The sequence below is a fragment of the Chiloscyllium plagiosum genome, unplaced genomic scaffold (genome assembly GCF_037043375.1).
Source record: "Chiloscyllium plagiosum isolate Xiang-an unplaced genomic scaffold, Cpla_swu_hap1 HiC_scaffold_22, whole genome shotgun sequence".
NCBI classification, from domain to species: domain Eukaryota; kingdom Metazoa; phylum Chordata; class Chondrichthyes; order Orectolobiformes; family Hemiscylliidae; genus Chiloscyllium; species Chiloscyllium plagiosum.
In genome coordinates, this window is record NW_028270160.1 from 8,534,003 (window position 1) to 8,558,404 (window position 24,402).

At 47.9% G+C, this 24,402-nt stretch overlaps 1 protein-coding gene across 2 annotated transcripts in view; it reads left to right on the top strand.

Annotated features, from left to right (window-relative positions):
- The first annotated feature begins 2,483 nt into the window (after window positions 1-2,483).
- Window positions 2,484-24,402, top strand: part of as3mt (arsenite methyltransferase) — a 64,153-nt gene continuing 42,234 nt past the window's right edge. The window contains exons 1-5 of one of the 2 annotated variants that reach the window (XM_043713041.2): window positions 2,484-2,575; window positions 8,250-8,295; window positions 13,985-14,112; window positions 20,102-20,252; window positions 22,357-22,493. In XM_043713041.2, coding sequence (XP_043568976.2) covers window positions 2,535-2,575; window positions 8,250-8,295; window positions 13,985-14,112; window positions 20,102-20,252; window positions 22,357-22,493 — 503 coding nt within the window. In that variant the 5' untranslated portion in view covers window positions 2,484-2,534. Of the gene's footprint in view, window positions 2,576-4,308; window positions 4,742-8,249; window positions 8,296-13,984; window positions 14,113-20,101; window positions 20,253-22,356; window positions 22,494-24,402 lie in introns of those variants that run through there. The other variant, XM_043713042.2, reaches the window with a different exon arrangement.

Consider the following 24,402-nt stretch of genomic DNA (forward strand, 5'->3'; position numbering starts at 1 on the left):
GACCAGTTCCACCACAGAACACACAGATGGCCTCCTTCTTTAGAGACCGCAATTTCCCTTCCCATGTGGTTAAAGATGCCCTCTAACACATCTCATCCACATCCCACACCTCCGCCCTCAGACCCCACTCCTCCAACTGTAACAAGGACAGAACCCCCCCCTAGACCTCACTTTCCACCTGACCAACCTTTGCATAAACCAAATCATCCGCCAACATTTCCGGCACCTCCAAATGGACCCCACCACCAGGGATATATTTCCCTCCCCACCCCTTTCCGCCTTCTGCAAAGACTTCCCTCCATGACTACCTGGTCAGGTCCATACCTCCCTACAACTCACCCTCCCCTTCTGGCACCCTCCCCTGCCACCGCAGGAATTGCAAAACTTGCGCCCACACCTCCCCCCTCACCTCCATCCAAGGCCCCAAAGGAGCCTTCCACATCCATCAAAGTTTTACCTGCACATCCACCAATATCATTTATTGTATCCGTTGCTCCTTATGCGGTCTCCTCTACATTGGGGAGACTGGACGCCTCCTCGCAGAGCGCTTTAGGGAACATCTCCAGGACACCCGCACCAATCAATCCCCGTGGCACAACATTTCTACTCCCCCTCCCACTCTGCCGAGGACATGGAGGTCCTGGGCCTCCTCCACCGCCACTCCCTCACCACCTGACGCCTAGAGGAAGAATAACTCATCTTCTGCCTCGGAACACTTCAACCCCAGGGCATCAATGTGGACTTCACCAGTTTCCTCATTTCCCCTCCCCAACCTTACCCCAGCTCTAACCTTCCAGCTCAGCAATGACCTCATGACCAGTCCTTCCTGCCAATCTCCCTTCCCACCTATCTGCTCCACCCTCCTCTCTGACCTATCACCTCCATCTCCACCCCCATTCATCTACTGTACTCTTTGCTACCTTCTCCCCAGCAGCCCACCGTCCCCACTTATCTCTCCACCCTGCAGGCTCCCTGCCTCCGATCCTGATGAAAACATCGATTTTCCTGCTCCTCGGATGCTGCCTGACCTGCTGTGCTTTTCCAGCACCACTCTAATCTAAACCTCTGGTTTCCAGCATCTGCAGTCCTCACTTCTGCCTAGGCTAGGCACCATGCCCGGAATGTTCGGGGCTCATAGCCTTTGCAGTATCCAGTGCCTCAAAACATTCCCTGATAATAACGTGGATTGAATCAAATCAGCCAAATCTGCGATGCTGGAGACGTCTGGAGCAGGCCAAGTTGGATCATCTACATAGCACCACTGGCTGAAGACTGGTGCAAATCTTTCAGTCTTGTAGAGTCACAGGGGTGTACAGCACAGAAACAGACCCTTTGGTCCAACTTGTCCATGCCGACTGGATATCCTAACCTAATCTAGTCCCATTTGCCAGCATTTGGCCCATAAGCCTCTTAAACCCTTTCTATTCACATACCCATCCAGCTGCCTTTTAAATGCTGTAATTGTACCAGTCTCCACCACTTCCTTTGGCAGATCATTCCATACATGCACCACCCTCTGTGTAAAAAAGTTGCTCCTTAGCTCCCTTTTATATCACCTTTCACTTTCAACCTATCCCCTCTAGTTCTGGGCTCCCCCACTCCAGGGAAAAGACTTTGTCTATTTACCCTATCCACGCCCCTTCGTGATTTTATAAACCTCTATAACCCTCATTCCCCCCACCTCAGCCTCCGATGCTCCCGGGAAAATGTGCTGGGTGCTTCCATCTTTGAGGATGGGGACATTTGTGGAGCCTCCTCCTCCAGAGAGTGGTTCAATAATCCACCATCATTCATGACTGGATGTGGACAGGCCTGTGGAGCTTAGATCTGATCCATAGGTTGTGGGGTGGCTTAGCTCTGTCTATTTATTACTTGCACCTTATGGTGTTTGGCATGCTCGTAGTCCTGACTGGTAGCTGCACCTGGTTGACACCTCATTTTTGGGTATCCCGCACTGATCACTGAATAGCAAATGGGAATTCAGGAATGTCTATCTTTTAGAAGAACTTTCTAAAATGGAGAAGGAGGGATGTTGGCCCTAACAATAAAGGAAAACAGGTTCCAAGGCTAGTGTCTCTGAATGGAATCATCTCGGGGCATGACCTTGATGGGCCGAACGGTCTCCTTCTGAGCCATCTATGTTAAAAAAAACCGTATTATCAAATAAAAACAGACTAATGCACATTTTCTTTTGAAAATCAATCACGATGTGTTGGGAATACGAGGCGGTGTAGTCCGGGGATTGCAATAGAGCCCAGTTTGATCAATGGGCCAGTGCGGGCGCGATGGGCCGAACGGCCCCCTCCAGTGATCACGGAAGCCTTTGTTCACGTTGGGGTCTTTAAAAATAAAATTGCAGCCTTTAGACAATATTGCTGGCTTTGTTTTGTAAGCCAGGGCTTGACTCTGGAGGCTGTGGGAGGGTAAGTATCAAAGTCCGGCCTCGAACCCGGGAGCCGCGGCGGGGAGGGGGTTACTGCACATGCGCACTGAGCCGCCCTGGGGACTTTGACACGGAGTCCGGGAGGCCGACAATGGAGGAGCAGGAGCAGCAGCAGCGGGGCGCTGGGGACAGGTCTGTGTCTGTGGGAGAAGGACAGTGTGTGCAGCGAACGGAGTGTCGGAGTATTTTCTCCCGTTCCCCCCCACCCCCCCCGTCTCTGAGCTGGGAGTCCCCACCCCTGTCTCTGAGCTAGGAGTCCCTACCCCAATCTCTGTCTCTGAGCTAGGAGTTCTCTTTCCCCCCCCCCCCCCCCTCTGAGCTGAGAGTCCCCACCCCCTTGCCCTCCCCACCCGTCTCTGAGCTGGGAGTTCCCACCCCTGTCTCTGAGCTGGGAGTCCCCACCCCTGTCTCTGAGCTAGGGGTCCCCACCCCTGTCTCTGAGCTAGGAGTCCCTACCCCAATCTCTGTCTCTGAGCTAGGAGTCCCCACCCCTATCTCTGTCTCTGAGCTCGGTGTCCTCACCCCTGTCTCTGAGCTCGGTGTCCTCACCCCTTTCTCTGAGCTAGGAGTCCCCACCCCTGTCTGTCTCTGAGCTAGGAGACCCCACCCCCTTGCCCTCTCCACCCCGTCTCTGAGCTAGGGGTCCCCACCCCTGTCTCTGTCTCTGAGCTAGGAGTCCCCACCCCTGTCTCTGTCTCTGAGCTAGGAGTCCCCACTCCAATCTCTGTCTCTGAGCTCGGAGTCCCCACCCCCACCCCTATCTCTGTCTCTGAGCTCGGAGTCCCCACCCCCTTGCCCTCCCCATCCCGTCTCTGAGCTAGGGTCCCCACCCCTGTCTCTGTCTCTGAGCTAGGAGTCCCCACCCCTGTCTCTGTCTCTGACTCTGAGCTAGGAGTCCCCACCCCAATCTCTGTCTCTGAGCTAGGAGTCCCCACCCCTATCCCTGTCTCTGAGCTCGGAGTCCTCACCCCTGTCTCTGAGCTCGGAGTCCTCACCCCTGTCTCTGAGCTCGGAGTCCTCACCCCTGTCTCTGAGCTCGGAGTCCTCACCCCTGTCTCTGAGCTCGGAGTCCTCACCCCTGTCTCTGAGCTCGGAGTCCTCACCCCTGTCTCTGAGCTAGGAGTCCTCACCCCTGTCTCTGAGCTAGGAGTCCCCACCCCTGTCTCTGTCTCTGACTCTGAGCTAGGAGTCCCCACCCCAATCTCTGTCTCTGAGCTAGGAGTCCCCACCCCAATCTCTGGCTCTGAGCTCGGAGTCCTCACCCCTGTCTCTGAGCTCGGAGTCCTCACCCCTGTCTCTGAGCTCGGAGTCCTCACCCCTGTCTCTGAGCTCGGAGTCCTCACCCCTGTCTCTGAGCTCGGAGTCCTCACCCCTGTCTCTGAGCTCGGAGTCCTCACCCCTGTCTCTGAGCTCGGAGTCCTCACCCCTGTCTCTGAGCTCGGAGTCCTCACCCCTGTCTCTGAGCTAGGAGTCCTCACCCCTGTCTCTGAGCTAGGAGTCCCCACCTCTGTCTCTGAGCTAGGAGTCCCCACCCCAATCTCTGTCTCTGAGCTCGGAGTCCTCACCCCTGTCTCTGTCTCTGAGCTCGGAGTCCTCACCCTGTCTCTGAGCTAGGAGTTCCCACCCTGTCTCTGTCTCTGAGCTAGGAATCCCCACACCTCCCCCTGTCTCAGTCTTTGAGCTAGGAGTCACTCCCTCCTGAAATGATATATTGAACAAACCTAGATTGCTGTTAGGGTAGTCCCCCTCCCATACCCATGGGGGATATCTTGCTAAACTCAATGTGAAACCTGAAACCGCAGATAGGAGCGAACCCATTCATTTACCTTCCTGGCAGCCTCCTGGTCCCTGGTTCCGGAAGGTTCTCTTTTTATATGTTCTGCCCGCAGTAAACCTCGGGAAACAATTCCATGGATACAAAAGTCACCCTGTATGCCATTCCAGTTGCATCACACCGTAAACTTTTGCTATAAATTCTGTGTCTTAAGATCCTGCTCCACAACCACCTGATGAAGGAGCAGCGCTCTGAAAGCTTGTGATTTTAAACCAACCTGTTAGACTCTAACCTGGTGTCGTGTGACTTCTGACTTCATCCTGACTTGAAAATCCATCACCGTTCCTTCACTGTCAAAATCCTGGAATTCCCTCCCTAAGGGCATTGTGGGTCCACCTACAGCACATGGACTGCAGCAGTTTAAGAAGGCAGCTCACCACCACCTTCTCAAGGGGTAACTAGGGACAGGCAATAAATGCTGATAGGGGCTGCAGTGCCTACATCTCCTGAATGACTATTGAATGGTAAATGAATTACTAAAATTAGAATCTGTTTGCAATTAGAGTTACGATTTTTTTCATAATATGTTAGGCTGTAGTTAATGTTCAATGTTGTATATATAATTACAGTAAGGCTATTAAAAAGCAATGGGGGAAAGGTTCAATGTTGGACTTATCAACTGAGGTCTTATCAGAACGTAATTAAGGCTTGCAAAATTAACTTTTTTTGCTTAAACTGTTAGTACAGTATCTTGAGAGAACCTTTCAAGGTTGTGACCAGCTAAGTTAAGAGGCATAGAAATAAGATTATTTGCACTGGAACCTGAGGTTGTGAAAGAGACGATTACAAAGCCAGGAGATTCAGAAAAAACCTACTGCAATGTGGAATATGGATTGTTGTGATATCTTGATCACTCAGGTTTGTTGTGGCAAGAGATTTTCATGGTGGGTTGTTTCATTCATGAGATCTGAGAGGTGTAGAATGGGCCATTATTTTACTGCTCGTCCCTAACTGCCTGGAGCAGATGGTGGTGAGCTGCAGAATGCAGTCCTTGTAGGTACCTCCACACTGCTGTTTCCACTCTTGCCATTGCTGTTTTGAAGGTCTCAATTGGGAAGGAATTTTGCAATCAGTCTAATCTTGGATTCTTGCAATTGGCCTGCACTTGATCTTGTGGTAAAAACTATGTCAACCAGTCCAGCTGTGGGTTTTGTTTCTGAAGTGATTATTGGAAAACATTGTTTCTATTTCCAAGCAGGACAAATTGTTTCACTGATCAGACTTCTGCCTCTTCTCTTGAAGCAAGCTCTGAGATAGTCACACTCTAGGCTTGACAGACCATTCTTCATGTGAATTGATGCACTTGAATTGAATTGAATTTATTGTCAAGCCACAGTGAAAAGCTTTGTCTTGCGAGCAATACAGGCAGATCACAGAGTTAAGTAACATAGATAAGTAAATAATAGGTAAACAGCAGCAAAAACAAAAACATAGGTACAGGCGAATGTTAAGAGTTTGTGAGTCCATTCAGTATTCTAACAACAGTAGGGTAGAAACTGTTACGAAACCGGCTGGTGCATGTGTTCAGGCTTCTGTACCTTCTCCCCGATGGTAGAGGTTGTAGAAACACATTGCCAGGGTGGGATGGATCTTTGAGAATGCTGGCAGCCTTTCCTTGACAGCGGGCCTGGTAGATAGTTTCTATAGATAGGAGGTTGGCCTTTGTGATTGTCCGGGCTGAGTTCACCACTTGAATGGTACAGTTGCCATACCAAGTAGTGATAATCCAGCCAGAATGCTCTCGATGGTGTACCTAGAAAAGTTGGCAAAGGTATTCGTCATTGTGCCAAATTTTCTTATCTGTCTGAGGAAGAAGAGCCATTGTTGGGCCTTTGTGACCAGTGCATCCATATGAAGATTCCAAGCAAGCTTGTTGTGGATGACCACTCCCAGGAGCTTGACACTCTCCACTCGTTCTACCTCTGTACTGTTAATGTGTAGGGGGGCATGGGTAACAACTTGCCGAAAGTCAATAATAAGTTCCTTGGTTTTGCCAGCATTGTGAGCAAGGTTGTTCTCAGTACACCACCTCCCCTCTGTAGTATGTTTTGTCGCCATCTGAGATTTGACGGACTGTGGTGGTGTCATTGGCGAACTTGTAAGTGCCATTGTTCTGGTATTTGGCGGTGCAGTCATGGGTATGCAGTGAGTACAGTAGGGGGCTGAGTACACACCCCTGGGGGGCTCCAATGTTGAGTGTTAGTGGGGTTGAAATATTGTCCCCAATCTTCACTGATTGTGGCCTGTGGGTCAGGAAACTGAGGATCCAGTTGCAGAGAGTGGGGCTTACTCTGAGATCACTAAGTTTAGAAATCAGTCTCGAGGGGATAATAGTATTGAAGGCTGAACTGTAGTCAATGAGTAGGATTCTTACACAGCTGTTCTTGGTGTCAAGATGTTCAAGGGAGCAGTGAAGGGCAAGTGATATGGCATCTGACGTGGATCTGTTGGTCAGATAGGCAAATTGGAGTGGGTCAAGAGTAGTCGGGAGGCTGGAGTTGATTATTGCAATGACCAGCCTTTCAAAGCACTTCATGACCCCCAATGTTAGGGCCACTGGGTGGTAGTCATTGAGACATGCTGCATGAGCCTTCTTAGACACAGAGATGATGTTGGCCCTCTTGAAACAGGCAGGGACAGTGGCCCGCTGCAGGGAGAGGTTGAAGCTGTTCACATTCATGACCTCTGGACATCCCAAAACATGTCATGCCCAATTACCCTCTATTTGGAGTATGGCTGATAGTGTGATGCAGGGAATGCAATAGCTAATTTGCACACATCAAGGTGCCATAAACTCCCATGTCGTCATCAGAGATCATCTGGTTTTTTTGTGATTGAGGAATTGGCCAGGATGAACTTACCTGCACTTCTTCAAAGTGGAAAGTGAAGGCGGTATTTGGTATGCTTTCCTTTATTGGTCAGAGTATTGAGTACAGGAGTTGGGAGGTCATGTTGCAGCTGGTTAGGCCACTGTTGGAATATTGCATGCAATTCTGGTCGTCTTTCTATTGGAAAGATGTTGTGAAACTTGAAAGAGTTCAGAAAAGATTTACAAGGATGTTGCCAGGGTTGGAGGATTTGAGCTATAGGGAGAGGCTGAATAGGCTGGGGCTGTTTTCCCCGGAGCGTCGGAGGCTGAGGGGTGACCTTATAGAGGTTTATAAAATTATGAGGGGCATGGATAGGATAAATAGACAAAGTCTTTTCCCTGGGGTGGGGGAGTCCAGAACTAGAGGGCATAGGTTTAGGGTAAGAGGGGAAAGATATAAAAGAGACCTAAGGGGCAACTTTTTCACACAGAGGGTGGTACGTGTATGGAATGAGCTGCCAGAGGATGTGGTGGAGGCTGGTACAATTGCAACATTTAAGAGGCATTTGGATGGGTATATGAATAGGAAGGGTTTAGAGGGATATGGGCCGGGTGCTGGCAGGTGGGACTAGATTGGGTTGGGATATCTGGTCGGCATGGACAGGTTGGACATTTGGATACATGCTGTGCATTATTTCAACTGAATGTCTCTCAGGAGTGTCTGAAACAACTTTTTTAAACTCTTCATTTGCGAACACTGATAGCAGTGTGTATTTTTCCCTTCCTGGGCTATTGATGTATCAGGAGGAGAAAGTGAGGTCTGCAGATGCTGGAGATCAGAGCTGGAAATGTGTTGCTGGAAAAGCGCAGCAGGTCAGGCAGCATCCAGGGAACAGGAGAATCGACGTTTCGGGCATAAGCCCTTCCTGAAGAAGGGCTTATGCCCGAAACGTCGATTCTCCTGTTCCCTGGATGCTGCCTGACCTGCTGCGCTTTTCCAGCAATACATTTCCAGTATTGATGTATCAGGTTGTTCAACATGAGCGCAATTTACAATCACCTGTGATGTAAGTGGATCTTCTATAAATATTTTTTCCGAATTCAAGGTGCACTAAAAAAGAAATCAGCTAAGGGCAATATTTAATTTTAAAATATTTTTCTAGTTCCTCTGGATGTTCTGGAGATATGGGAATTCATGAAGATGTAAAGGTAATGTACTTCAGAAAATGTTATCTTACTATTATAAATTCATTTCTAATTTTTGATTGACCAATCTCTTAAACTATTGGGTTTTGTAAATTTACATTGGTCCATCTCAGTGAGTTGAATATACAAATGTTGAGGAGGGAGGGTCAACAGCAAACTACACACGCTCTCATTGCTCAGCTTCTCAGCTATAGCATGACGAATGGTTTTAATGCTTCTCAAGGTAAGCAATGCGAATTTTGAATCAAATCAAAATTCAATCAGTGAATTAATTAAAACTCTAAATGTGGTCAGTTTGGGTTCTACCAGGGCCACTCAGTTTCTGACCTCATTATAACCTCAGATCAAACATGGACAAAAAAGCTGAATTCCAGAGGTGAGAGAGTGACAGCCCTTGATATCAAGGCTGTATTTGACCAAGAGTGGCATCTCGTAGCCCTAGCAAAAGTGGAATCAATGGGTATCGGGGTCAAACTCTCGGCTGGTTGAAGAAGATTGTGGTTGTTGGGCATCCATCATCTCAGCTCCAGGACATCTCTGTAGGAGTTCCTCAGAGTAGTGTCCTAGGCCCAACCATCTTCAGCTACTTCATTAATGACCTCCCCTCTGTCATAATGTCAGAAGTGGGGATATTCGCCAACGATTGCATAATGTTCAGCATCAATCGAGACGCCTCAGATACTGAAGCAGACAATGTTCAAATGCAACAAGATCTAGACAATATCCAGGCTTGGACTGACAAGTGGCAAATAATATTTATGCCATACACATGCCAGGCAATGACCATCGCCAATAAGAGACATTCTAACTCAACATGGTCTCATTCGACGTAACGGCACTGTTCACGTCTATTGACAAAGCCCTAGCCAGAGAAACAGTAGCCAACCTGCTGAACAGACATAACAGACAACAGGACGTTGAACCCATCAACAAAGATGGCATACTTAAACTACTGGACTTGTGCCTCACAACACACTTCACATTCAACAACCAGATTACGAACAAATCAACGGAACACCCATGGGCTCACCGATCTCGGGACTCATAGCAAAAGCAGTAATGCAAAGGTTAGAACAAACAGTCTTACCACAAATTCAACCCAAACTCTGGGTCAGATACGTTGATGACACCTTTGTAATCATTAAAAACACCGAAATAGAGAACACACACCGGATCATCAACGCCACACTCACAGGAATCCGATTCACGAGAGAGGAAGAAAAGGGCAACCAACTCCCATTCCTAGACGTGATGGTACAGAGAACACCAAACGGAGAATTCACCACAAAGGTACACAGGAAAGCCACACACACAGACCAAGTCCTGAACTATGAAAGCAACCACCCCAATACACACAAACGAAGTTGCATCAAGACACTGTTCAAAAGGGCCACAACACACTGCAGCACACCAGAACTGCAAAAAGAGGAAGAGGAACACCTATACAAGGTATTCGCAAAAAACGGATATCCTCGCAATTTCATCAACAGATGCCTAAGGGAGAGACAACAGAACGAGGACATGCCACAACCCAAAGGACTAGCCACACTACCATACATCAAGAACATCTCTGAAATGACAGCCAGACTACTGCGACCACTAGGACTTATAACAGCACACAAACCAACAGCCACTCTCAGACAACAACTCACCAAAACTAAGGACCCGATACCCAGCATGAGCAAAACTAACGTAGTGTACAAAATCCCATGCAAGGACTGCACAAAACACTATATAGGACAAACAGGAAGACAGCTAACGATCCGCATCCACGAACATCAACTAGCCACGAAACGACACGACCAGCTATCCCTAGTAGCTGCACACGCAGACGACAAGCAACATGAATTTGACTGGGACAACACTACCATTATAGGGCAAGCGAAACAAAGAACAGCCAGGGAATTCCTATAAGCTTGGCACTCATCCACAAACTCCATCAACAAACACATAGACCTGGACCCAATATACCGGCCACTACAGCGGACAGCTGAAACTGACAACCGGAAGCGGCAAGGACAGGCCACTATAAATGCCAGAGGAAACACCATAGAAGCGCTTCACAGGAGGTTCCCAAGCACTGAGGGTGTCACCTAGACAGGGGACGAAACGTTTGCAACAAAAACTTCCAGCTCGGCGAACAGAACCACTGCAGACATTCTAAATGCCATCCCTTGGCATTCAATGCTGTTAGCATCACTAAATCCTCCACTGTCAACAGCTCTGGAGTTAATGTTGACCAAACATTCATTACGTAAGCACAGTGGCTACAAGAACCAATCAGACACGGGAATACTGCGTGAATAACTCACCTCCTGACTCCCCAAAGCCTGCCCACCATCTGTAAGGTGCAAGTCAGGAGTGTGATAGAACACTCCCCAATTCCCTGGATGGGTGCAGCTCCAACAACACTCAGGAAGCTTGACACCATCCAGGACAAAGCAGCCTGCTGGATTGGCACCACATCCACAAGCATCCTCTCCCTGCACGACCGACGCTCAGTAGCAGCAGTGTGTCCTATCTACAAGATGCATTGCAGCAATTCACCAAAGATCCTGAGACATCATCTTCCAAACCCATGACTGCTTCTGTCTAGAAGGACAAGGGCAACAGATACATTGGAACACCACTCCCTGCAACGTGTAAAAGACATTTAGATAAGTATGTGAATTGGGAATGTCTGCAGGGATATGGGCCAAGTTCAGGCAAGTGCAGCTCGTTTACTTTGGGATTATGGTTGGCGTGGACTGAACGGTCTGTTTCCATGCTGTATGACTCTGAGGGAAGAAATTCCTTCATAGTTTTGAATGAGAGGTTACAGGATATAGAAATGACGTCCCGTAGTTTGAGGCTCCTGCAATACTCAAAAACTCTTGTCAACATCTGTTGAGCCCTCTCAAAATATTTTATGTTTCAGTGATATCACCCTTGTTCTGCTAAACTGTCATGAATAAAGGCCTGACCTATTTAACCATTTGCGGTAAGTGAATTCCTCCATCCCAGGAATCGGCCTCTTCAATCTCTTTTTGAAATGCCGTGGGTTCACGTTTCGTTGCAGAGAGCCGAGGACTTTGCCGCACTGATGTGTCAGCCAATAATCTGAAGGAATGCCTGTAACGTTTGAGCTTTTCGTAGCCTCTGACTTGTTCTTGTAGCCAGTGTGCATCCAGTTAAGTTTTGGTCAACAGTCACCTCCAAAGATGTCGACAATGGAGGATTCAGTGATGGTAACTGGAGCCCCAGACGTTTGTAAAATACCCTGCAGTATTATTTGAAGAAACCAGGTGGTGTTGTGCCCATTATGTATCCCTTGAGCAATAACAGGTTGGCCTCGCCCTTTCCCATTGACGGTCGTGAGATCTTGCAGTTCACAAATTGCCTGCTGCATTTTCTGCCTCGCAACAGTGACTTCACTTTTCAACCAACAATGCACCTTTGGTTTCTAATGAGCTGCAGAGCGTGCTGAGCCGCTGAAGGCTGCTATGTAAATGCAGATCTTCTCTCCTTTTCTGCCAAAGATACAATGTCCAGATAATGAAAAGCTCTGCTTTTGATCTCAGGTTAGTAAAACCAGCCTCAGCTTTCATCAACTATAGAGAGACAGAGAGAGAGAGAGAGAAAGCTTGATCTTGCATTTCGTTAGCACCTTGGGAATTTTAGTGAAGAGACAAGGTCAATGTCTCATTTTCACATGACAGGTATCGAAATTAAGTCACCTGATAAATCCTTTATTTTTGCCAGTTTGATTGGATAAAAATTGTTGGCCAAGACTTGAGGACTATTGAAACAAACAAAAACAGAAATTGCTGGAGAAACTCAGCAGGTCCGGCAGCAGCTGAAGAGAGAGAAAGCAGAGTTAACGTTTTGGTTTCAGTGAATGATCTTCACAAGGAAACCTGTCTGTTATTGAGCGAAGTTGAGAGGAGGCAGCTGGGTCAGCATTCAATACCTGATTCATAAGACAGTTCACCAGACAGTGCAGCACTCCCCCAAGTGCATCACTGAAACACAGGCCTATATGACATGGTCAAGTGTCGAGAGTGAGGCTCAAGGCCAGACTTTCTGATGCAGAGGTGAGAGTTATTAGCAAGCTGCATCTTGGCATATTGTATATTTGTAACCTTGATTACACAAACTTAATCTGTAATAAAAGTGTACCAAGTTTATACAAATTACACTCACACTAGTTGGAATTAATGTTGTATTTATTCTGCTGTGATTCAGAGCAGCTATTAATGTCACCATCCACAACCGGCTAACTGCACAACATCATGTAGCATACCCCTGAACAGTGGTGCAGTTTCACTGGGCTAGTTATCCAGACAGCATGGGTTCAACAAAGACAGAAAGTTGCTGGAGGAACTCAGGAGGTCGAGCAGCATCTGTGGACAGAGAAACCATTAACATTCCTGATCCAGTATGTCGTCTTCTGGAGTTCTAAAGACAAGTCACTGGGACTCAATGTTAACTTTGTTTCTTTCCACAGATGCTGCCAGAGCTGCTGAGTTTCACCAGCAATTTCTGTCTTTGTTTCAGGTTTCCAGTATCTGGGGTTCTTTGGTTTTTTTTTTTCTGGGCATGGCTTCAAATCCCAGCACAGCACTTGCAGGAAATTGGGAAGGCAGTGGCCGAGTAGGATTATCACTAATGCCCAAAAACTCAGCTAATGTCCTGGGGACCTGAGTTCAAACCCTACCAGGTTAGGGTAAATAGGCAAAGTCTTTTCCCTAGGGTCAGCGAGTCCAGAACTAGAGGGCATAGGTTTAGGGTGAGAGGGGAAAGATATAAAAGAGACCTAAGGGGGCAACCTTTTCACGCAGAGGTACGTGTATGGAATGAGCTGCCAGAGGATGTGGTGGAGGCTGGTACAATTGCAACATTTAAAAGGCATTTGTATGGGTATATGAATAGGAAGGGTTTGGAGGGATATGGGCCGGGTGCTGGCAGGTGGGACTAGATTGGGTTGGGATATCTTGTCAGCATGGACGGGTTCGACCGAAGGGTCTGTTTCCATGCTGTACATCTCTATGACTCTATCTCTATAATTTGAATTTAATAAAGAATTTGAAATTAAGGGTCTACTGATGACCATTGTCAATCTCAGAAAAGCCCATCTTGTTCACTAACATCTGACAGGGAAGGAAATCTGTCATCCTTTACTTTTCAAACCTACACATGATTCTAGACCCTCAGCAATGTCATTGAGTCTTCGCTGCCCCTCTGAAGTGTTCTGGCCAGTCACTGCTTTGTAGACACAAAAAAAAACTGCAGATACTGGAATGCAAAGTAGACAAACAGGAGGCTGGAAGAACACAGCAAGCCAGGCAGCATCAGGAGGTGGAGAAGTCAAATTCTGAAGAAGGGCTATATCTGAAACTTTGTAGCTGGCTGGGTTAACAAATGAAAATAACGATTTAGGGCTGGATGTTAAAATAATAAATGCTGGTGCCATCCAGATTTCATGAGAGAAAGGGTTTCTTGCACTCAATTTTCATTATGCTATCTCCCAGAGAGTGGTGAGAATGTGGGATATGTCAACATGTGTTGCCCTTGATGAAGAAGCTGGATAAAAACCATGAGGGAGAAGGGGATGGAAGGGCATTTTGATGGGATTAGATGAAGTCGGAAGGAGAGAGAGGTTTGTGTTGGGTCCTATACCTGTTTCTGGTATGTTTTGTCATTCTGTCACAAGGATTACTATGGAAGGAGGGTGCAGAAGACTGAAGATCTGGTCCTGAATATGTGTGTCACTCCTGCTCAACCTCTCCCTAAGTACATACGGGATGTCTTGAAAGTTGTTCATGAAGAAGTGAGCTCAAGGTATGTAATCAATTTGCTACTAATTTCAGTTAAAAATACAGTCAATGCCACCAATGTATTTCCTTTCAAGGTGGTATTAACAATATTTATCTCATTTATTTATACCCAAGTTCATTGTAACATTTCTCTCTCAGTCAAACTATCTCTCCTTTTGTTGGCCCATGCATGTTGTGTTGGTACAAGAACCGTTATTATTTTCCCTGAGCAAGTGCTGTTAATCTGTGAGCCAGTGATTACTGGCAGGGCATTTTGTTTTAAGATTAGATTCCCCATAGTATGGAAACAGGCCCTTTGGCCCAACAAGTCCACACTGACCCTCCGAACAGTAACCCACCCAGACCCATTCCCCTACCCTATATTTACTCCTGACTAATGCACCTAACACTACGGGCAGTTTAGTATGGCCCACTCACCTAACCTGCACATCTTTGGATTGTGGGAAGAAACCAGAGCACCCGGAGGAAACTCACGCAGACACGGGGAGAATGTGCAAACTCCACACAGACAGTTACCCAAGCCAGGAATTGAACCCGGATCCCTGGTGCTGTGAGGCAGCAGAGCTAACCTCTGAGCCAGCATGTTGACTGCTAACATCATGGCAAGGCAGAAAAATTGCACCTTTGGCCAATGATATAGATGTTTAGGGGCAGAAATCTGCAGAGAAAGCTGTCAGACTATCCTGTCTAGGGGCACTAGAGTTTTGTGAAACCTGAGCTCATGCACTATCAAACCGGCAGACAAAGGAGGCGCAGTAGTAGTTTGGCGCACCGACCTTTACACCACTGAGGCTAAATACCAGCTCGCGGACACCTCCTCCTACTGCCCCCTTGACCATGACCCCACCTCCCACCACCAAACCATCATCTCCCAGACCATCCAGAACCTCATCACCTCAGGGGATCTCCCATCCACTGCCTCCAACCTCATAGTCCCACAACCCTGCACTGCCCGTTTCTAACTCCTGCCCAAATCTACAAATCTGACTGCCTCGGCCGACCCATTGTCTCAGCCTGCTCCTGCCCCACCGAACTCATCTCTGCATACCTCAACACGGTCCTGTCCCCCTTAGTCCAAGAACTCCCCACTTACGTTTGGGACACCACCCACGCCCTCCACCTCCTCCATGATTTTCGTTTCCCCGGCCCCCAACGCCTTATCTTCACCATGGACATCCAGTCCCTATACACCTCCATCCCCCATCACAAAGGCCTCAAAGCCCTCTGCTTCTTCCTTTCCCACCATACCAACCAGTACCCTTCCACTGACATCCTCCTTCGACTAACTGAACTGGTCCTCACCCTGAACAACTTCTCTTTCCAATCCTCCCACTTCCTCCAAACCAAAGGAGTAGCCATGGGCACCCGCATGGGCCCCAGCTATGCCTGCCTCTTCGTAGGATATGTGGAACAGTCCATCTTCCGCAGCTACACTGGCACCACCCCCCCACCTTTTCCTCCGCTACATCAATGATTGTATCGGCACTGCCTTGTGCTCCCACGAGGAGGTTGAACAGTTCATCCACTTTACCAACACCTTCCACCCCGACCTCAAATTCACCTGGACTGTCTCAGACTCCTCCCTCCCCTTCCTAGACCTTTCCATTTCTATCTCGGGTGACCGAATCAACACAGACATTTACTATAAACCGACCGACTCCCACAGCTACCTAGACTACACCTCTTCCCACCCTGCCCCCTGTAAAAACGCCATCCCATATTCCCAATTCCTTTGTCTCCACCGCATCTGCTCCCAGGAGGACCAGTTCCAATACCGTACAACCCAGATGGCTTCCTTCTTCAAAGACCGCAATTTCCGCCCAGACGTGAACGACGATGCCCTCCACCGCATCTCCTCCACTTCCCGCTCCTCCGCCCTTGAGCCCCGCCCCTCCAGTCGCCACCAGGACAGAACCCCACTGATCCTCACCTACCACCCGACAAACCTCCATATACATTGTATCATCCGTCGTCATTTCAGCCACCTCCAAACGGACCCCACCATCAGGGATATATTTCCCTCCCCTCCCCTATCAGTGTTCCGAAAAGACCACTCCCTCCGTGACTCCCTCGTCAGGTCCACACCCCCTACCAACCCAACCTCCACTCCCGGCACCTTCCCCTGCAACCGCAAGAAATGCAAAACTTGCGCCCACACCTCCCCCTCACTTCCCTCCAAGGCCCCAAGGGATCCTTCCATATCCGCCACAAATTCACCTGCACCTCCACACACATCATTTACTGCATCTGCTGCACCCGATGTGGCCTCCTCTACATTGGGGAGACAGGCCACCTACTTGCGGAACATTTCAGAGAACACCTCTGGGACACCCGCACCAACCAACCCAACCACCCCGTGGCTCAACACTTCACCTCCCCCTCCCACTCCACCAAGGACATGCAGGTCCTTGGACTCCTCCATTGCCAGACCATGGCAACACGACAGTTGGAGGAAGAGCGCCTCATCTTCCGCTTAGGAACCCTCCAACCACAAGGGATGAACTCGGATTTCTCCAGTTTCCTCATTTCCCCTCCCCCCACCTTGTCTCAGTCAAATCCCTCGAACTCAGCACCGCCTTCCTAACCTGCAATCTTCTTCCTGACCTCTCCGTCCCCACCCCCACTCTGGCCTATCACCCTCACCTTGACCTCCTTCCACCTATCGCATTTCCAACGCCCCTCCCCCAAGTCCCTCCTCCCTACCTTTTATCTTAGCCTGCTGGACACACTTTCCTCATTCCTGAAGAAGGGCTCATGCCCGAAATGTTGATTCTCCAGTTCCTCGGATGCTGCCTGACCTGCTGCGCTTTTCCAGCAACACATTTTCAGCTTTAACTGATAATCTTACAGTCAGACAGTACCCACCCTGTGCTGTCAGTCGCAAGGTGGTAACAGATAATTCTGGTGTTCCTACAGGTAGTCTCAATTGATTAACAGCATGTTGTGTCTGGAGCTATGGATAGTGAAGGGAGAAGATCCAAGTTTCTTTCAGTTATGTGATTTTCAGCTGAAGGGATATGGGTGTTACTGTCTGGACTGCATGTACTGCCCATCCCTAACTGCCCCTTGAGAAGGTGGTGGTGAGCTGCAGTCTATGTACTGGAGGTAGACCCTCAGTGACCTTAGGGAGTGAGCTCCAAAGTGACAGAGTTATAGAAATACACTGTATATTCAAGTAATAGTCAATCTCATGTAAAAGTCGACCCCATCATTTGGGCCAAATAACCTGTAATTTTCCACGTATCTTGTGTAAAAGTCGACCCTAGTTCCTCACGGATATCAGATCAACGTTTATGAGTCAGTGTGCCGGCCGTCACGTCCCACTCCAGCATTCCAGTCTGTCGGTTGTTCCACTCTGCTCTTGGTCTTCCAGTCCACTGGCTGTTGTGTTCCATTCCGGGCTTTCACAATTACCATAATTCATTGGGTTTTTTTGTCTTTATTTGTTTAGAGACCAATTGGTCTTCTGCTAATATGTTGTGAATTTTGACGGACATGAATTTCAGCCCCTTAAAAGTATTATCCATGTAATAGTCGACCCCGTAAATTTAACCTTAAAAAGTAGTCAAAAGAATTTGACTACTACTGGAGTATATACAGTATTAATGTAGAAAAATAGAAGCAGGAGCAGGCCATTTGGCCCTTTGAGCCTTCTAGCACTATTCAATATGATCCTGGCTGATATTAAACTCAGTCCCCTGTTCCTGCTTTCTCCCCACATCCTTTGTTCCCTTTAGCCCTAAAAACTTTATCTCTCTATCTCGTTGAAAACGTTCAATGTTTTGGCCTCAACTACTTTTCTGTAGCAGAGAATTCCCCAGGCTCCCCACTCTCTGGGTGAAGACATTTCTCCTGATCTCAGTCCGAAATGGCCCACCCTGTATCCTTCAAATGTAACTCCTAGTTCTGGACTCCCCATTCATCGGGAACATCCTCCCTGCATTTACCCTGTCTGGTCAGAATTCTACAGGTTTCTGTGAGATACTCCCCAGGCTTCTAAACTCTAATGAATACCATACTAACTGATCCAGCCTGTCTTCCTGTGTCAGTCTGACCATCCTGGTGTGGTACATATTTCCAAGTCAGGATGGTACATGTCTGGGAGGGAAGCCTGTGGATGATGGTGTGACCTGTAAACAAAGAATCTCTCCAACACTTAATGCCAATGGTGCAATGATTTTCAAGTTGATGCTTAATCAGTGAGTGAGTGTTGTCAGTCCTGCAGTGGGACCTAAGTCTGGAGCTTTTTGGCTGAGAGGCAGAGACAATACCCACTACACTACAAGACCCTCTATGACATAGAGTCGCAGAATCTCTACAGGTCAGTCAGCCCATCGAGTCCACAACAGCCCTCCGAAGAGCCTCCCACCCAGACCCAACCCCTACCCGGTGGCTCAGTGGTTAACACTGCTGCCTCACAGCGCCAGGGATCCAGGTTCGATTCCAACCTCGGGCGATTGTCTATGTGGAGTTTGCATGTTCTCCCCGTGTCTGCGTGGGTTTCCTGCGGGTGCTCTGGTTTCCTCCCACATTCCAAACGTAAAGGTTCGGGTGTATTGGTCTTGCTAACTTGACCATAGTGTTCAGCAATGTGTTAGTTAGGGGTCAGTGTAGAGTAATAGGGTAGGGGAATGAGTTTGGGTGCAATATTCTTCAGAGAGTCCATGTGGGTCTGTTGGGCTAGACATGTTCTGCACTGTAGGGATTCTATGATACCCTATCCCTGTAACCCCGCATCACCCACCTAAAATATCCAGCCTGCACATCCCTAGATACAAGTGGACAATTTAGCATGGTCAATCCACCCTAACCTGCACATCTTTGGACTGTGGAAGGAAACTGGAGCACCTGGAGGAAACCCACACAGCCATGGGGAGAATGTGCAAACTCCACACTGTTAGTTGCCCGAGGCTGGAATTGAACCCGGGTCCCTGTCACTGTGAGGCAGCAGTGCTAATCACTGAACCATGCACCAGACCTATGACCTTCAAATTAATGGGAAATGGTGTGTGATTGTGATATGAGCGAAATCTCTTTAAATAATAAATACATGGGCAGAAGCAGATTGAAGAATTTCTCCTGACCATTGCTGTAATGGCCTCCCCTTACAGTCAACAGATGAGAATGATTCGTTGCTGTGTGCTTGAGTTGTGAGAGATGGAGCAAATGTTGAGAGGCATTCTCCATGTCTTGTGCAGAGTGGTATCCAACAAAACACAATTGTCTTTGAGATAAAGAGCTGGGTGACAAATACATTTGTCAGGGCGGATTAGTCAGTTTTTTGTTCTTACTGGTCAGCAATGCAATCTCCCATTGAACGTCAGCAATGCTATCTCCCATTGAACCTCAGCAATGCTATCTCCCATTGAACCTCAGCAATGCTGTCTGTAAAGTTGAAGTCCCCATTCCTGTTCATTATGCACCAAGACGAGCTGTTGAGAGGAGCGGTTTGGGCTGCTCTTTACATTTTACCCACCAGCTGGGCACAGCCTCAGAGACAACACCATGACCAGACGCAACAACAATAAGATTCAGCTGCCTGTACTGGTGTCCCAGAGATGTTGTGTTCCTGCTCCTTCGGATTGCTGTGGATGGGGGATGGGAAGCTGTGGGGCTATCTGTGAAGGAAGCAAGTCTGGGGCTGACTAGTAGGGAGGTGAAAATGGATAAATATTCCACATTAGGGTCCGGGGCCAGGGCCAGGGTGACTTTGCCTTGAACTCCACCCCAAGAGAGCAAAAGGAAGGTGAAATGGGTCAAAATTCAAAGGGAACATGATAATATTGGTCACCCATTGTTCCTGTTGTATCAAGTGGGACTAATTTTATAGCTGCCTTAAAGAATTAGCTCAGGCATGATGGGCCAAATGGCCTGCACTCTTACCATTTGCTTTTCTGATTCTGTAAAGGCCTTTTTATTGGACCTGTGTGCTGTGTGCATTATTTCTCCTTGAAAAGGTTTTAATTTGAGTTTGACTTTATGGCCTCTGATAGGTACTATGGATGTGGACTTGTGATTCCTGAATGTCTGGAAAACTGTTGGATCCTGGACCTGGGAAGTGGGAGCGGCCGAGATTGCTACATGCTCAGCAAGCTGGTGGGAGAGCAAGGTCACGTGACTGGGATTGACATGACCCAGGAGCAGGTAGTGTTTCAGGTTGGGGCAGCCTGCCCCTGAAGGGGATTTGGAGGATCATCAGCACAGCCTCCACTTGCTGCTCTTTCTGAATGCAGGGCTGGTGAGAAATCTGTGTGCTTCAGCATTGACATTACAACCAGGACCTGAGCTGACATACGTCAGTCAAATGGCCTGGCCTTTTCAAACTCCCCATACCTCTCCATGTCATGTCTCACTCTCTAGCAATGTCCTTTGGTCCTTTCGCAAATGGCTATCCCTTCTTACTACTTCCACCTACCTGTGGCATCATTAGTCAATGTGTGTGTATGTCTCTGTCTCGCTCTGTCTCGCTCTGTCTCGCTCTGTCTCGCTCTGTCTCGCTCTGTCTCGCTCTGTCTCGCTGCGTCTCGCTGCGTCTCGCTGCGTCTCGCTGCGTCTCGCTGCGTCTCGCTGCGTCTCGCTGCGTCTCGCTGCGTCTCGCTGCGTCTCGCTGCGTCTCGCTGCGTCTCGCTGCGTCTCGCTGCGTCTCGCTGCGTCTCTCTCTCTGTCTCTGTCTCTTGCTTTCTCTTTTGCGCTCTCTCTGTCTCTCTCTGCCTCTCTCTGCCTCTCTCTGCCTCTCTCTGCGTCTCTCTGCGTCTCTCTGCGTCTCTCTGCGTCTCTCTGCGTCTCTCTGCGTCTCTCTGCGTCTCTGTCTCTCTGCGTCTCTCTCTCTGTCTCTGTCTCTGTCTCTCTTGTTTTTGCGCGCTCTCTCTCGCTCTCTCCGGCCCCCTCTATAACCTGAGGCAGACCGATGGGCCCATTCACCACACTTTGTCAATATCTGCAGTCTGTACAATGTATTGTGCAGTAACAGAAGGGTTACAGTGACACACACACACACACACACACACACACCAGAGTGCACAATGTCTGTCACTGTATTGGTTCTGTACTTGGATGAAAACATAAGAATCTTACACTGTTTTTGACGTGAATGTCATTTTTTTATTTAACCCAGCAATAATTATACTCTTTAGTTATGAGCTCTGTAGCAATAACATGTAAAGATATTGTCGGACAGTGGTTGCAAATCCATGAATATGCATGTATGTGTGTGGACATACCTCTGTGCGTATGAGCACACATACGTTGTGTCTGTGTACATGCCTGCCTATTCCTGAGCCTATGTGCATGTGAACACCTATGGCTGCATGTCTGAGTACGTTTGTGCATGTGTACGCCTGTGTGTATGTGCATGTGTGAGTGCACGCGTACACGTCTACGCCTATGTGTGTTCACGTACACCTGTGTGCCCGCGGGTGTATGCCTGTGTGTGAGAGCATGTGTACACCTGTGTGGGGGTGTCTGTGTGTGAGTGCGCATGCACATGTCTGCACCTGTGTGCGCGGGCATGCTTGTGCATGCCTGTGTGCACATGTACGCCTGTGCGTGCCTCACATGTACACCTGTGTCTGTGGATGTGTGCACATGTATGCCTGTGCATGTATGTGCTGCACACGTACGCCTGTGTATGTGCCTGTGTGTGTCTGTGAACGTGTACGCCTGTGTGTGTGTGTGAGTGAACGTGTATGCCTGTGTGTGTGTGTATGAACGTGTACGCCTGTGTGTGTTTGAGTGTGTGTGTGTGTGTGTGAGAGAGAGAACGTGTACGCCTGTGTGTGTGCGCGCATGCACATGTACACCTGTACGTGGGTGTGGCATGCACATATGCCTGTGCATGGGTGTGTGTGCATGTTCACATGTATACCTGTGTGTGTGTGTGTGTTACACCTGTGTGTGCACGCACATGCCTGTAAGCCTGTGTGCGCGCTCGCGTGTTCATGTGTCTGCCTGTGTGTATGTGCATATGCTGAGTTTGCCACTGAAAAGAGATTCTTTGAACTTTATCACACTGTTGGTTGCAGAAATGTGCTGTTTGCAAATTGGTCACCACACCGACTATGTTAAAATAGTGCCATCACTTCAGGGTTTGCAAAGTTCTGAAGCTATCAATGGCAGTGTGTAAACGCAAGTTTTTCTTTCCTGACTTTGATAGTGTTTCGTTGTAGAGGAGAGGGAGCTGTTGCAGTAATTTAGTGGGTAGTCTGTGTAAACGGTGTTGTTTTGTGTCCCTATTGCTGTTGTGCCACAGATACAAGTTGCTCAGAAGTTTATCGAGTACCACACTCAGCTGTTTGGCTTCAGTAAACCCAATGTGGAGTTCCTTCAAGGCTACATTGAAAAACTCGGTGATGCTGGATTGAAGGACAACAGCTTTGATATCATTATGTATGTAAGAATTTTTATTATTTTGTTCTTTTAGTCATCAAGCAGTAGCAATGAAATAATTTCTTTACTCTGAACCTTGCCAGTTAGAAGAATAAAGAGTTAGTTTCTGGTAAGATGCGTGGGTCATTAGGTGCCAGGATTAAGAATTTGTTATTGTGTTTGGAATATTGTTATTCACAGGCAGGCTGTATTTATTTCCATTCTTCTATGGTTTGGTGATGTTCCTAACGAGACCAGCATTTGCTGCTTTTTCCTCATTGCCCTTGAGAAGGGGGATGGTGAGCCATCACCTTGACCACCTGCAGTTCTCACTGGATTATAGAGTGGTGACGAGTGGAGTCACCACCGAAACAGACCCTTCGGCCCAACCAGTCCATGCTGACCATAATTCTAAACTAAGCTAGCCCCACCTGCCTGTTCTTGATCTACCTCCCTCCAAACCTTCTCTATTCATGTACTTATCCAAACTGCTACATGTTGTATCTGAGCCCATATCCACCACTTCCTCTGGCAGGTCATTCATTACACAAACTACTCTGTTTAAAAAAAATGGTTATCCCTAGTCTTGAATTCACCTATCTTAGGAGAAAGATCGTTGCTATTCACTCTATCCATGCCCCTCATGATTTTATAAATCTCTAAAAGGTCGTTCCTCAACATCCTACGCTCCAGTGAAAAAATGTAGTGAGTTTTGTGAAGCTCAGGTTGAGGTTCTGGATGTAGGTTTGCTCGCTGAGCTAGAAGGTTCGTTTTCAGACGTTTCGTCACCACACCGGGTAATATTTTCAGTGAGCCACTGGTGGTGTAGCCCGCTTTCTATTTATATGTTTAGGTTTCCTTGGATTGGTGATGTCATTTCCTGTGGTGACATCATTTCCTGTTCTTTTTCTCATGGGGGTAAATGGGATCCAAGTCAATGTGTTTGTTGATAAGAGTTCCGGTTAGAATGCCATGCTTCTAGGAATTCTTGTGCATGTGTCTGTTTGACTTGTCCTAAGACAAATAAATAGAAAGTGGGCTACACCACCCGTACTTCATCTGGAGGCTCACTGAAGATGTTACCTAATATGGTGACGAAACGTCTGAAAACGAACCTTCCAGCTCAGCGAGCAAACCCACATCCAGTGAAAAAATGTCCCAGCCTGTCCAGCCTCTCCTTGTAACTCAAAGCCTCCATTCCTGGCAACATCCTGGTAAATCCTTTCTCAACCCTCTCCAAATTAATACTCTCCTTCTATAGCAGGGGAACCAAAATTGGGCACAGTATTCCAAAATTGGCCTCACCAATGTCCTGTACAACCTCAACATGACATCCCAACTCCTGTATTCCAAAGTTCTGAGCAATGAAAGGAAGTGTGTTAAACGCCTTCTTAACGACCCTGCCTATCTGTGATGCAAACCTCCAAGTATCTGAATGCAAGGTATGTGTTCTACAACACTACCCAGGGCTCTACCATTAATTATATAAGTCCTGCCTTTATTTGTTTTACCAAAATGCAATATCCTGCATTTATCCAAATTAAACTCCATCTGGGTAGGGACGATGATAGTGCTGTTGCAAAGGGAATCCCAAGAGTTTGACCCACTGATAGTGAAGGAACAGTTACATTATTCCAAGTCAGGATGGTGAGGGGAACTTGATGGTGTTCCCATGTACCTGCTGCACTTGTCCTTCCAGATGGAAGAGGTCATGGGTTTGGAAGGTGCTTACTGAGGTATCCTGGGTGAGTTACTGTAAGGCACCTACTGGGTGATACACACTGGTGCCAATGTGAATGGGGGGAGGGGTGAATGTTTACGATGGTGGATCAGGTGCCAATCAAGTGGCCTGGATGGTGTCGAACTTCATGAGTGGCTCATAACTGGGCACTTGTAGCAAATGGAGGGAACAGACAGGAAGCTTCTATTA